Source organism: Lacerta agilis, chromosome 2 (genome assembly GCF_009819535.1).
Source record: "Lacerta agilis isolate rLacAgi1 chromosome 2, rLacAgi1.pri, whole genome shotgun sequence".
NCBI classification, from domain to species: domain Eukaryota; kingdom Metazoa; phylum Chordata; class Lepidosauria; order Squamata; family Lacertidae; genus Lacerta; species Lacerta agilis.
In genome coordinates, this window is record NC_046313.1 from 120,239,565 (window position 1) to 120,254,894 (window position 15,330).

A 15,330-nucleotide genomic window follows, 5' to 3' on the forward strand; every position below is an offset into this window, starting at 1 on the left:
ATCATTGTATAAATTTATGTTTTTCACATTGATCCAAATTCCTAAATATTTAATTATTTTCACAATTGATAGACCAGATGATGCCTACAGTTGTAATTTGTCTTGCTCCTTTGTATTTTTAGCCAGCAATTTAGTTTAGTCTATATTCAATTTAAATCCCGCGATCTGGTCGAATCCGTGGATTCTTTCTAGAATTTTTGGTAAACTTGTAATAGCATGCCAGCAGTCCAGCTGGAGCGGGAGACTTCCCTGGTTTCGCCTTCCTTATCGGTTGATGGATTTCCATCATTGTTATTGGAGAATTTAAACATTCAATTTTGTCACTTAAAATCCTTGAAAATTTACTTTTGTTTAAGTACTTTTCTATTTTATCATCGCCTTTTTCTGTTTGATACAATTTTTTGAAATAACTTTTTAATTTTTTATTTATTGCTTCTGGGTCATCAATAACCTTCCCTTTTTTCCAGCTTCTCTATAATCTGTTCTTTTTGTTTCATTTTTAGTTAATCATGCAAGCAGTCTTCCGGGTTTATTGGCGAATTAAAAGTTTTTTGTTTTAATTATTTAATCTTTTGTTCAGTTTCTTGATTTATGAGTATAGAAAGTTGCGTTTGTAGCATTTTGATATTTTGTTTCACCGTCTCATTTTTTTCAACAGTTCTTTCTCATTAGTGCTAATCTTTTTCTTAATTTGCTCCATTTTATTTTCTTTAGTTTTTCTCTGAATACTGTTTTGTTGTATAAAAAAAATCATCACTGCCTTTCCTGCACCCCACACTGTATTTATATCAATTTCTTCAATTATATTGATTTCAAAAAATTCTTTTAGGGTGCTTTTTTCAGTATCTCTTTATCATTCAGGATGTTTTCATTCATTCTCCATCTTTGTATTGTTTTCTTTCCATCTCTCAGTTCCAAAATAACTGGATTATGGTCTGGGATTAATCTAAGTAGAATTTCGGGGGGGGGGGTTTCAACATTAGGCTACTAGACACCCATATCTCATCAATTCTCCCTGTCGATTTATTTGGATCTGAATAATGCGTAAATTCTTTCTCTTTGGGGTCTTTGCTCCGCCATACATCCTGTAAATCAAAATTTTCTGCTAATTGAAAAATAGTTATTGGAAGTCTTTCTTCTTTGGTTCTTTTTTCTCTAGTTATTTTATCTAACTCTAATGAGGGTACTCCATTCAGATCTCCCAGTAATATAATTTTTTTCATTACTATAAGCTAACATTTTCTCCTCAAATAATCTAGGGTTCGCATATATTATCACACCTCTTTTTTATCCTGTCTGATGAGATAAATGCTGAATCCAGTTTTTTATTTATTAAGACTCTTTTATGTTTTCTGGCAACGTGTGTTTCTTGCAAACAAATAATGTCCCTTTCCCCCCATTAATATGTGCTCTGTTTTGTTTCTTTTCATCTTATTGTTCAATCCATTTACAGTCCAAGAAATATACTTTACATCCATCATTTAATTGTAATTTATTTCAATATTTCTTTCGATAAACAAATATACCAAAAAAGAATGAAAAGAAAAAATTCCAGATACATTCCTGAACAGTAAAACCTTAACCTTAGATTCTCTTCTCTAGTCCTCTTGATCACCTGTTGAGTCTACTCTTTCCTCCCCTTTGTCTTTTTGTTGTAGGTGGTGATGAATTGGAAAGGAAGATTGACGAAATCTACACAGTGGATGAGCCACATACGTATATAGAATGTGGAGAGAACTTCAGCCAGAGCTCCTATTCTGATTCCCTTGACATAAATCCCATTGGATTCCTCTATCAATACAATGAATGCATAAATAGCTTCATTTCGCTGGATGGTCTGTCACATGACGGAATGCACAAGGGGGAGAAACCATATCTGTGCTTGACATGTGGGAAAAGCTTCAGTCGGAAGGACCACCTTGTTTCCCATGAAAAAATTCATACAGGGGTGAAACCCTATCAGTGCTTAGAATGTGGGAGGAGTTTCATTCGTAGTTCCGCTCTTACTTCCCATCAGAGAATTCATACTGGGGAGAAACCCTATCAGTGCTTGGAATGTGGGAAAAACTTCAGTTGGAAGGAAAGTCTCAAATCCCATCAAAGAATTCATACGGGCCACAAACCGTATCAGTGCTCAGAATGTGGAAAGACCTTTCGCCAGAGGGGTGATCTCACTTCCCATCAGAGAATTCATACAGGGCAGAAACCATTTCACTGCCAAGAGTGCGGAAAGAGCTTCACACAGAGCACTAGTCTCATGCTTCATCAAAGAACTCATACAGGGGAGAAACCGTACCAGTGCTTGGAATGTGGAAAGAGCTTCAGTCGGAAGGACCAGCTCACTTCCCATCAGAGAATTCATACAGGGGAGAAACCCTATCAGTGCTTGGACTGTGGAAAGAACTTCTGTCGGAGGGTGAATCTCACTTCCCATCAGAGAACTCACACAGGGCAAAAACCATTTCCGTGCTTGGAATGTGGAAAGAGCTTCAGTCAGAGGGTGAATCTTTATTCCCATCAGAGAATTCATTCAGGGCAGAAACCATTTCAGTGCCAAGAGTGTGGAAAGAGCTTCACACAGAGCACTAGTCTCGTGCTCCATCAAAGAATTCATACAGGGGAGAAACCCTATCAGTGCTTGGAATGTGGAAAGTGCTTCCGTCAGAGTACTTGTCTCACTTCCCATCAGAGAATTCATACAGGGGAGAAACCATTTCCATGTCAAGAGTGCGGAAAGAGCTTCTCACAGAGCACAGGTCTCATTCTCCATCAAATAACTCATACAGGGGAGAAACCGTATGAGTGCTTGGAATGTGGGAAGACTTTCACTCGGAACAACCAATTTACTTCCCATCAAAGAATTCATACAGGGGAGAAACCCTATCAGTGCTTGGAATGTGGGAAGAGCTTCCGTGATAGGAGCAATCTAACTACCCATCAAAGAATTCATACAGGGGAGAAACCATTTCAATGCCAAGTTTGTGGAAAGAGCTTCACTCAGAGTACTGGTCTCATGCTGCATGAAAGAATTCATACAGGGCAGAAACCCTATCAATGCTCGGAATGTGGAAAGAGCTTCAGTCAGAGCACACATCTTACTTCCCACCAGAGGATTCATACTGGGGACAAACCGTATCAGTGCTTCGAATGTGGGAAGAGCTTCAGTCGGAAGGAAAGTCTCAGTTTCCATGAAGGAACTCACATGGGGAGCAACCAGTTGAATGCTGGAGATGTGGAAACCGCTTCAATTTCAACAGGAGTCTCACTCTCCTTTTAAAAATTCATACAGGGGAAGGATATCAGTGCTTGAAACTTCTGCTAAGATGGGGGGGAAACAGACAACAGAAAAACATGCTTGGCATATCTCAATAAAGGCCTCTCATTATAAGGACATCTCCCTCTTCTGGAGTACGATAGCAGGCCTGCTGGAGAATGCTTGCAATGTTCCAGTGTGTACTATTGGACTCAATGAATGGATCCAATATTATCATTCACTCTATCATGGGCAGGATGATGAGGTCAACCAAATAACAGAACCTTTGGGAAACTTTCCATACTGGCCTCCAGTATCTATAATCAAGGTCAAGAACCTTACTTCACAGTTAAAAAATAATAAAGCACCCGGCATAGACTATTTGCCCCCAGGACTGTTGAAATCTAACATCGGCTGGTGGGCCTCCTTGCTGGCGGTAATATTCTCATTTATCGATTCATCTGGGTTATTTCCTGAAGTTTGGGCCACAGCTGCAGTCATCCCTTTATTCCAAAAGGGCCTTCCATCCGATCCAGCTAGTTATAGACCAATTAGTTTGGTACCTGTGATTAGCAAATTATATGCAAATCATCTTTACAATAAGCTAGTTGATTGGATAACCTGATGGAGCTATTCTCCACTGTAGACCATTGCTTTGTACTAGTATAGATATAGTATAGTATAGATAAGTATGTTAAGAAACCAGGTGGTGTGCTGTATACAGCTTGCATTGATCTGAAAGCTGCATTTGATTCAGTCTCTTGAGTAAGACTGTGGGATAAGCTGAACTCTTCAAGTATAGATAAAAGATTATTGTTTCTGATTAAGTGTCTGTATAAAAACGCTGTGCTGAAAGTGTGTTGCTCTACAAATGGGCAGCTCACAGGATCCGTACCAGCCACAAAGGGAGTTAAGCATTGTTTAATTTATATATTTAATTTACATATATATAAATGATATTGTCTGGAGTTTAACATCCCCAGAGTATCATGCCTCAAAATTGGCCACAAAAGCCATCTCTATATTACTATACACAGATGGTGTGGTACTTCAGAGAAGCGGACACGGGGCAATGGATTCAAACTGCAAGAAAGAAGATTCGACAGTGGAATTTGCTGTTCGACAGTGGAATTTGCTACCAAGGAGTGTGGTGGAGTCTCCTTCTTTGGAGGTCTTTAAGCAGAGGCTTGACAGCCACCTGTCAGGAATGCTTTGATGGTGTTTCCTGCTTGGCAGGGGGTTGGACTGGATGGCCCTTGGGGTCTCTTTCAACTCTAGGATTCTATGATTCTATCTCAAACAAAAGTGGGCCTAAAAAGATGGATGAGGCCATTCTCAGGATACTGCCAAAGAGAACAGCTGGCTGTGAATTGGAAGAAAACTATAAAGTCATGGTGTCTTTAAGAAACTGTAGGTGGTATATTGATAATCAGTTGATCGAACAAGTTAAAGTCTTTAAATACCTCTGCCTTGTTTTTCAGTCAACAGGGTCATGGGGAACACATCAGAAACGTGCAAAGGGGAAAGTGTCTCGAAGCGCCAAAATTCTGTAATGCTTTTTCCATACAAAAGGTGGCAATCACACACCACCAGCCCTTGAAGTGTTTAAAGCTAAACCCCTAGCACAGTTACTATACGGGGCTCAGATTTATAGAAGTTGTTCAGTCTGAGTTCCTTAGGCAATTTTTCCCTGTGCCGTCCTGTGTTCCAAATGCTTCATTGCGCAAGATTGTCCTGAGAGCGCTAGGACTAAAGTTGTCAACCAAAAGTTTTACTCTTCTGGTTTATCACCATAACAGTTATTAGCACTGGGCATCAGTAAAGCAAATAATTAATTAGACAGGGCCTACATGATACTGATCGACAGAATAATTTGGCCACAATAAGGAAATTTTGTCCGTGGTATGATTTTTCTCCACCTAGTCATTTTGAGATGTTTGCAAAATTGTAACAATTCCAAAATATAGACACGCTTAATTAAATTAAATATACTGCCTTCAGCTGTACTTGAGGATCTATTTTTTAAAAATTCCGCTGGAAAAATGGTGATGTCCCTGTGGAGATGGCAGCTCATGTGCTTCTGGCTTGCGTACTTTGTAAAGATCTGAGGAGTGAGGTTATTGCCCCTCTATTATTGTCCATGCCATGTCACTCGACCACCGCTACTGTGTCCTTTCTTCTAGAAGATCAAGATAACCAGGTGGCAGCAAAAACTGCAATTATTATTTTTTGCAGGGGCAATTAGAATAAGATCTATTATTTGATTATTGATGTCAGCTTCCAAAAATGTATTTTGTATAGTTAAGTTTTTACCTCTATCTCCAGTCCATTGTATTGTATTTTAGTGCTTAGTCAATGTGGGGGGGGGGGAACCGTTTCAGTGCTTGGAATGTGAAAAGAATGTGGGCTTCAGTCAGAGGGTCAGTCTCACAGCCCATCAAGGAACTTACAGAGGCGAGAAACCTTTTTTTTTTCCTTTTAGAAAAAGCTTTATATTCTTTCAGAAGTACATAATTACAGGTGCAGAGAGTAAGACACACAAAAAAGAAAAGATATAATACCCATGTAGAAAACAAAACAGAATAACAAAAAAGTATAAATTACCCCCCAAATATGTTATTGTAGTTAACCAGTCCTTAATATGGTTCCAGATATCATTGATCCATTGGAAGTCTACATTTGTACACAACTTGTTCACGTGTAGCGGGTTTGTACATATTTTCAATCCAGTTGTGGAAGAGAGCCTCATTTTTATTTTTCCGGTTCATCTACGCCTGTCCTTTCGCCATAGTATGGGTGCAGAGAGTTTGTTCGTATTGTCCCTTAGTTAGATTCCATGTTTGGGGAATATAATTGAAAATGATGTTTTCCTCTGCAAATCCAGGGTGATTCCGGACAGTTGTGTTGATCATCTCTATTACCTTCTTCCAAAACTTTATCAATGTACGACATTGTTCAAACCTGTGTTTCAGAGAAGCATTATCCCTGTTGCGTCTCCAGCAGCTAGATGGTCCTTTCACAAATAAGCAAAGTGGAGTCCAGTAAGTTCTAAATATTATTTTTTCTTTTACGTGTCTTAATTTTAGGTCCAGAGATAACAGTTTCCCATTATTTGGCCAAGACTCTTTATTTCATTTCTCCTTTATGAACTGTGTATTAAACTGGTTTGCTATAATAAACATTTATGCAAGGTAATGGAGGGTCTTCTTTTGTGACATAAATCAACTGATTTAATACATCTGGGGTCTCTGAGGCTGTAAAAGCTACTGGTCTGTAAAGAGCTGTTCCTCAAGTGCCTTCTCTGAAGATACTGCCATTGAGCAGTTAAAGGTTATTCATATTGGTCTCTTAATACGGAATAGGCATAGAATTCACCCTTCTCATCTGGAGTGGTGACAAACGGCATAACGTCTGCCCCTTTTGTACCACCCAGAGACACTAGAAAAGGCTGCACACTTTCGCCTTTACTTTTAAATATCTGTTGGGAACCCCTGGCATTTATTGCCAGACAGCATAATGAAATCTTTGTAAGTGACTTCAATACACATTGGTAACATTTGCAGGTGACATTGTTTTGTTTATCACAAAACCTCACAGTACTGTTCACATATTTAGCCCAAATATAGATGTTCTTGGCAAATTGTTCGTAGTTAACTCTCAAGTTAACTGGGCACTAGTTTCAGAGCTACGCAATGTTTTAAAAGTTCCTGCGTGGCTACTGAGAATCTAAAAATGTCCAGCCCTCTTTCGTTGCGCTTTCAGATCCTCTCTTCTTTTCATTAGCAGTGCTGCTTTCTTGCAACGGAAAGCGTAAGCAAAGATGTGTCTGTGTTTATCTCTTCTCAATAAATCAGAGCGACCCCGGCTAATTAACAAGATTTATTGGGTTTAAGGGCTCCGTGCCCGGGAGACATTCCTGCCATCTTGGCTCAGAGCCGGAAGACAGACTAACTGCATAGTCCATACAAGAAGAGTTTGGATTTGATATCCCGCTTTTCACTACCCGAAGGAGTCTCAAAGCGGCTAACATTCTCCTTTCCCTTCCTCCCCCACAACAAACACTCTGTGAGGTGAGTGGGGCTGAGAGACTTCAGAGAAGCGTGACTAGCCCAAGGTCACCCAGCAGCTGCATGTGGAGGAGCGGAGACACGAACCCGGTTCCCCAGATTACGAGTCTGCCACTCTTAACCACTACACCACACTGGTTACATTATTACACCACACATTATACATTATTGTATAATGTGATATACAAATATCACATTACGCAGAAAACACACGGATATGCAGCATCGTCTGTGATGCAGAACACACTTGGTGAGCTATTAACCCTAAAAGCACTCACTCTCACACAAATATCCCAGCACCCTTCTGAGTAATACCCCTCCCCACTCCCTCACTATATTTAAGGATCTGGTGACTTCTGTTTCAGTGTATCTGAAGAAGTGTGCATGCACACGAAAGCTCATACCAGGAACAAACTCAGTTGGTCTCAAAGGTGCTACTGGAAAGAATTTCCTATTTTGTTTCGACAAATATCCCAGGATATACTATAAACTGGTCTAAATCAGAGTTGATGGTAAAAGGAATTTTAAGGGGGGAGGATTCAACTGTTCAAACAACACCAGTTTTGTAGTTTTATACGCAACATTAGATATGTAGGCACAGTAGGGAGAGAAACAGCAATGGCTGTGTTCTAATTTAATTTTCAAAGATCTGGAATAATATGCGAGCAGGGATGGGCACAGAGTTCTTGTCCTTTGGCAACCCAGCAGAGAAGTTGACATGGCCGCTTCCACACACTGTAAACCTGGCAACCTCCCCCCCCCCCTTGATGGTTTCCATGGCTGGGCTATAAGCACCTTGGACAGTGAATGGCTGGTTCCTAGCCAGCTTTGTCAGGCCCTCTGGGCTGGTTGCCCTAAACCAGGGGTCAGCAACCTTTTTCAGCCATGGGCTGGTCCACCGTCCCTCAGATCATTTGGTGGGCCGGACAATATTTTGGGAAAAAAATATGAACGGAGTCCTATGCCCCACAAATAACCCAGAGATGCATTTTAAATAAAAGGACACATTCTACTCATGTAAAAACACTCTGATTCCTGGACCGTCGTGGGTCAGATTGAGAAGGCGATTGGGCTGCATCCAGCCCCCGGACCTTAGTTTGCCTACCCCTGCCCTAAACGTAATGCAGCTGTGTTTGGTGTCTCCCCTTAATACACGGAATATTAGCAAAATTATCCCATTTCTTAAACTGAGAATTTGGGGGAATCCACCCTCCCCCCATTCATAACAACACAATGTACCCCCAATAGGCAAGAGAAAATAACCCCCCCCCAGCAACACGGCATTGCATTTTGCCAGAAAAAAGGGGCCACCCCTGGCCAGATCCAGTCTTCATCTGCACACATCATACACAAGGAGGAAGGTTAAGCTGGAACTGAGATTCAGACCAACACGGCTCCCCCCAGGGGCAGCGTCTGACACCTTTTCCCAGGCCATGGGGACAGAGAAGCAGATCTTGACCAGGGGGACCCTTTTGCCAGTATCTCATATATTCCTCAAGCATCAGCCTTTATATGTCAAAAGCAGCCCTTTGACCTGGACCCACAAACTGGTTGGCAGCCGGCAGTCAGGCCAGGTTCGGTTCTCCCAGTGAGCAGCCTGGCCTCTGAATTCTGCGCCAGCTGAAGTTTCTGAACGGCCTTCGGAGACAGACCTTTGTGTTATTACGCATAAAGGTAAAGGGACCCCTGACCATTAGGTCCAGTCGTGGACGACTCTCGGGTTGCAGCGCTCATCAAGAAGGCGGTTGTGCATCATGTAGTGGTGGGGTGTGTGTGCCTGTGTGCATGTCTGCACTTGTGGGTCTATCCCGGGGTCCACTGGGGGCTGGGCAGCTAGGCCCAGAAGACCAGCTGCAGGTGCGATTCCTGACTCTCCTTTGCTGGAGGCTTTTAGGCAGAGGTTTGGGGTCATCCGTCCTGCGTGATTTAGCCTGGCAGGGGGTTGGGCTAGATGTCCCTCAGGGGTTTGAACCCATTGCATGGGGTCCCATCCAATGGCTAGGGATTGGGGCCTCCGGGCCTTCATCTCTGGAATATGGCCTTCCGTAAAACACCCAGGCCCCAACCCATCCAGGACTTGGAGGGTGAAACGGTGATTCCTGCCTGGCAGGGGGTTGGGCTAGATGACCGCTGGGGTGCCCTCCCAACAAGGACTCTGAATTGGCACTAATCAAGTCATGCATGGGCTGGAGATTTGAGGATATGGGGGTGGGGTGAAGGTGCAGCTCAGGGACCTGCCATGTGTGGCAAGGACAGGGTGAGGTGGGGGTCAGACTTCGCCCCCCTTCTCCCTCGCTGACACCCCCCTTCTGACTCTGCCTGTCTCCCCCCACCCAGGGTCCCTGGGCCCCTCCCTGGAGGACGCCATCGGCTTGTTCCTGGTCGCCATTGTGCTCCTGGGCGTCTTGCAGTCGTTCTTCAGAAGGGGTAAGGCTGTCCTCACCCACCCCCTCTGTTCCGCTATTTTTGTAATAAATATAGTCATAGTTTATCATTTGGTCATGATGTTTTTCACATACTTGAGATTCCTGCCTTGCAGGGGGCTGGGCTAGATGACCCTCGGGGTCCCTTCCGATTTTACAATTCTAGGATTCTCTAAACGTTGCACAGCACCTTTCTTTCTTGGATCTCAGGGCGGTTTGCGGCATAAAAATACACGATGAAAATGCAACGTGCATAATAAAAATAAGAACCAAAACAAACCAATATCCCAGCCTCCCTCAAGTATAATTATAATAAAAATGGAAATATTATATTTATTAATATCCCACCCTATTCCCTGGCGGAGACTCAAGGCAGCTTATGATTAAAACTATGAACAACTAAAATCATGGGGGGCTTGTTTGGGCCTCCTTGATCCCTCCGTGTTATACCAAATTACACTTCCCTTCTCCCCACCTTTTCCTCCCCTTTCCCCAGCCTCCTCCTCTCCACCCCTTTTGCCCTCGCCTTTGCTGCTGCCTCTCCTTTGCCCTCTGCCAGGACTCGTGCCATCCTTCCTCCTCCTCTCCCTTCGCCCTTGTTGCCCCATCGCCCCGCTTCTCCGTCCCTCTCCTCTCCATCCTCTTCCTCCCCTCTCTCGGCAGCAGCCTACAATGAATCGGCAAAGCCTGCATGACTCATGCAGCCTTTCACCCAAATATGCTTGTGTGTGTGTGTGTGTGATCTGTTTGGGTGTTTGTGGAGGTTGGGTTGGTTGGATGGATGGTAGAAAGCTGGTTGCATTTGATGTGTAAAGCTGTTGGTGGTTGGAGTTTTAGTTTTGTAATAAAAGCAGCATTCTGCAAAGTAATCCTTTCCAAGGACTAGGGTCCGAGGACCAGGCAAAGGAGGTCAGAACCTTTTTATTTTTTCAAAACACTGACAAGTTATACCATAACATTACATATCAATACCCCCTCCCCCCATGTATGTGTGTCATGTGTGTTTATTCTTTAAAGCTAAAGTGTGGCAATCCCTGTTTCCTGGCATGTGTCCGTTCTTCTATTAACGTTATAAAAATCATTTTAAAGGTTATAAAACTTAAAAGTATGTGACAAAGTATGTCAAAACCATGAAGTTTAGTGGTGCAAAACATCCATTGGAACTACAGTGGTACCTCTGGTTACAAACTTAATTCGTTCCGCAGGTCCGTTCTTCACCTGAAGTGTACTTGACCCAAGGTACCAATGGATCTGCCTGAGTTGCATCTATTTATTTTCTTTGGCTAAAAGACAGCTTGGGCCCCCTCTGTCACCTCTTGAATACAAATTGATTAACCTCTTATAATCCTTTATATGAGGTACCTATGTAGCATTTTATAGCACTTATAAAGGGTTTTATGCTAGGTAAAAGACTGCAGACAACTGCCAGATTTTTTTTGGTCCTATCTATTATTATTATTACGAAATAAAAAGACGCCTGCTTCTGGGAGGAAAGCAATGACAAACCTAGACAGCATTTTAAAAAGCAGAGACATCACATTGCCGACAAAGGTCCGTATAGTTAAAACTATGGTTTTCCCAGTAGTAATGTATGGAAGTGAGAGCTGGACCATAAAGAAGGCTGAGTGTTGAAGAATTGATGCTTTTGAATTATGGTGCTGGAGGAGACTCTTGAGAGTCCCATGGACTGCAAAAAGATCAAACATATTCATCCTTAAAGAAATCAGCCCTGAGTGCTCCCTGGAAGGGCAGATCCTGAAGTTGAGGCTCCAGTACTTTGGCCACCTCATGAGAAGAGAAGACTCCCTGGAAAAGACCCTGATGTTGGGGAAGATGGAGGGCACATGGAGAAGGGGACGACCGAGGACGAGATGGTGGGACAGTGTTCTTGAAGCGACTGGCATGAGATTGGCCAAACTGCGGGAGGCAGTGAAAGATAGGGGTGCCTGGCGTGCTCTGGTCCATGGGGTCACGAAGAGTCGGACACGACTGAATGACTGAAGAACAACAAATTATTATTATTTATTAAATTTATATACCACCCTTCACCTGAGGATCACAAAGCGGTTTACACTCTCGGTTGGGAACCTGCTTGAATCTCCTTCCACATTACACTCATCCATATTGCTTCTCCCTTGTGTCCTTTTCAGGACAGCATTCTACACACACTTGTGTCACTGTGCCCCCCGCCAGAACATTACTTTGAGATGCTCTGGTACGGCCCCTTCTTCCCTGTGCCCCTTCCCTCCTCATGCAAGACGTGCAGCTGGGAACAGAGCCTTTCCTGATTATGCTACTAAATACCCCTTTTATTTCTCCTGCCACCAAATATATCTATACACAATATATCTTATCAATCAAAAGAATAGGTGAGGGTTTCAAGATTACCTTGGGCATATAAGTAGGTGCTTTCAGTCTTTCTGTGTCTTCATGGTTCCATTATGGCAATAATAAAAGTGGGAGTTAGGCTGCTGTTCCTACAATATTAATCTAACTCTGCTTCGAAAGCAACACCCCCAGTCTCAGCTCCATCCCCAGATACAAACATTCCCAACTCCCTCCACCAAACACCAAAACCAGCTCACTCTCAGTCCATCCTCCCTCAGAAGCAGCACTCCAGATTACACACTCCCCCTCATTATCTAACAGTACATTAAATATATTATGCTTATTATTGTGAAACGTTATCTTCATTACTTTAAAAACATGTCTAGACAATGTTACATACAAACAACAAAGGCTCACATAGGCTGCATGCATTTAAGATTGATTTCCTGTTATGGATGTGAAAGAAAGTGTCAACTTGGAGAGAAACAGGTTCTATACTCTTAAAAAGTGTTCCATAATAACCAAAGGAGATTCCACACTCCTTCTATTTAAACCTTTTCCCTTCTTTGAGATAATTGATGGTTCGTAGTTTCCACTCTTACACCTCCTACCCCTCAAAGTCTTTTGATGGTTTGTAAGACTTCCACTACAACTAAATGTCTGTCCAGTTCCCTAGCACTTATATGGTTTCTCCCCTGTATGAGTTTGTTGATGTTTTGCAAGAACTCCTCTTGTAATGAAGCTCTTCCCACACTCCATACATTCAAATGGTTTCTCCCCCGTGTGACTCCGTTGATGAATTCTAAGGTGTTGACTCTGACTAAAGCTCTTTCCACACTCCATGCATTTAAATGGTTTCTTCCCCCGTGTGAGTCCGTTGATGAATTCTAAGTTTTCCACTCTGACTGAAGCTTTTTCCACACTCAAGGCATTTAAATGGTTTCCCCCCCATGTGAGTTCGTTGATGAATTCTAAGACTTCCACTCACAGTGAAGCTCTTTCCACACTCCATACATTCAAATGGTTTTTCCACTGTGTGAGTCCGTTGATGGTTTCTAAGGTTTCCACTCTCACTGAAGCTCTTTCCACACTCCATACATTTAAATGGTTTCTCCCCTGTGTGAGTCCGTTGATGTTTTCTAAGTTCTCCACTCTGACTGAAGCTCTTTCCACACTCCATGCATTTAAATGGTTTCTCCCCTGTGTGAGTCCGTTGATGAATTCTAAGGTGTCCACTCTGACTGAAGCTCTTTCCACACTCTATGCATTTAAATGGTTTCTCCCCTGTGTGAATCCGTTGATGTTTTCTAAGGTCTCCACTCTGACTGAAGCTCTTTCCACACTCCAGACATTTAAATGGTTTCTCCCCTGTGTGAGTCCGTTGATGAATTCTAAGGTGTCCACTCCGACTGAAGCTCTTTCCACACTCCATGCATTCAAATGGTTTCTCCCCTGTGTGAGTCCGTTGATGAATTCTAAGGTGTCCACTTCGACGGAAGCTCTTTCCACACTCCATGCATTCAAATGGTTTCTCCCCTGTGTGAGTCTGTTGATGTTTTCTAAGTTCTCCACTCTGACTGAAGCTCTTTCCACACTCCATGCATTTAAATGGTTTCTCCCCCGTGTGAGTCCTTTGATGAATTCTAAGACTTCCATTCACAGTGAAGCTCTTTCCACACTCAATGCATTTAAATGGTTTTTCCCCCGTGTGAGTCCGTTGATGAATTCTAAAGTGTTCACTCTGACTGAAGGTCTTTCCACATTCCATGCATTTAAATGGTTTTTCCCCTGTGTGAGTCCGTTGATGAATTCTAAGACTTCCACTCTGACTGAAGTTCTTTCCACATTCCATGCATTGAAATGGTTTCTCCCCCGTGTGAGTCCGTTGATGTTTTCTTAGTGTTCCACTGTCAGTGAAGTTCTTTCCACACTCCATGCTTTCAAATTGTTTCTCCTTTCTCTTTCCACACTCCATGCATTTAAATGGTTTCTGTCCTGTGTGAGTCCGTTGATGTTTTAAATGGTTTCTTCATTATTCACATTGAACATGGCTCCCCAGAATTCTGTCTTCTCAACTGTCTGCTTTGGAGGGCGAAGGTGGGAGGAAATCCTATTTGTTTTCTAGGAAGGAACGAAAGGAATATCACACACATCAATCAGCACCTGCTCTTATTTTAACACCTCGTACATTCTCTCCTGTCCTCCATATATTCCAAATTTTTGGAAAGGCAAATGAAACAATGGTAAATAATGGTAATGCATCATCAGCCTTTCATTACACTTAATCATCGTTAATGAAGACGGTTGCATCAAATAATAGTAATGGATTTCAGAAGAAATAAAGAAATAAAGAGGTTTCTCACAGGAAAGGGAGCTGCTCTATGTCCATGAAGCTGCCCACTATTCATCAGGGTCCTTAGTTCATAATGAAGTTTTTCATTCATCATCTGCACAATAATCCTCCACCCCTTGGGCCCCATTTTGTCTCCTTTGACCTCTAGATCTTTATTAATCACCTGTACACTCCCTTTCACCTCAGGAGGTCCATACTGACCATTTTTGGAGACCCATATATAAGTCTAGTGACAAGGCTCTGCTTGTGGTCGGCTGAAGGAGTGCTCAGGTAGGAGAATGTTCTTGGGGTTGGACCTCCATCTGTCAGCCTTGCATTATTGCATGGAAAGAGCTGTAGATGCAGAAGGAAAGCAGCTGGAGCCTGACTGCTAGGAAGACCAGATTAAAACGCCCACCCCAATTACTATTTGTTATAATTATATGCCGCCTGGTCTCACACCCGTCTCCTGACTATGGTCTATCTTAGTGGAAATTCCCTGTCCTGGCCTCTCTCAATGTTCTTCTTCATTTGCAGTCAGTGGCCTAGGGCTTCTGGATATACTATATCTGCTCCTACTGGGAATTCTTTATTAAATTTGTATACCTCTCTTCACAGCATAAAAATATGCGTGACACTGAAAAAAGTGAATATTAAAGGTGAATAATATTGTGGGAAGAAAAGAAAGAGGATGACTCTGGAGAAAGGAAGTGATGTTTCCACCTGAGTGTACAGAAGAAACCAATCTTCAAATCAGTTTCATATTCCCTAGCTGTATTTCTCAGCCACAATTGTGACTCAGAATCTTAGCCACACTTTTTTTCCTAGAATATCAACTAGATCTCTTTGTAACAGGAGCCAGACATCCTTGGTATTTCATCCAGACATTCCTTTAGTGTGGGGAGCAGTGGAGAAAGGCAAGCCGGG

At 42.6% G+C, this 15,330-nt stretch overlaps 2 protein-coding genes across 2 annotated transcripts in view; one reads left to right on the plus strand and one right to left on the minus strand.

Moving 5' to 3' along the window:
• LOC117042265 (zinc finger protein 420-like) overlaps positions 1-15,330 on the plus strand; it is a gene marked incomplete at its 3' end in the record, with an annotated part of 78,257 nt that overhangs the window by 22,202 nt on the left and 40,725 nt on the right. Inside the window, exon 3 of the mRNA XM_033141796.1 lies at positions 1,971-3,188. Coding sequence (XP_032997687.1) covers positions 1,971-3,188 — 1,218 coding nt within the window. The remainder of the gene's footprint in view (positions 1-1,970; positions 3,189-15,330) is intronic.
• On the minus strand, positions 12,039-13,944 carry LOC117042280 (zinc finger protein 180-like; the record flags this gene model as incomplete). Its single annotated transcript, XM_033141814.1, has 2 exons — positions 12,039-12,854; positions 13,024-13,944. Coding segments are annotated over 2 exons (1,032 nt in total), but the record flags the coding sequence as incomplete, so codon positions are not given.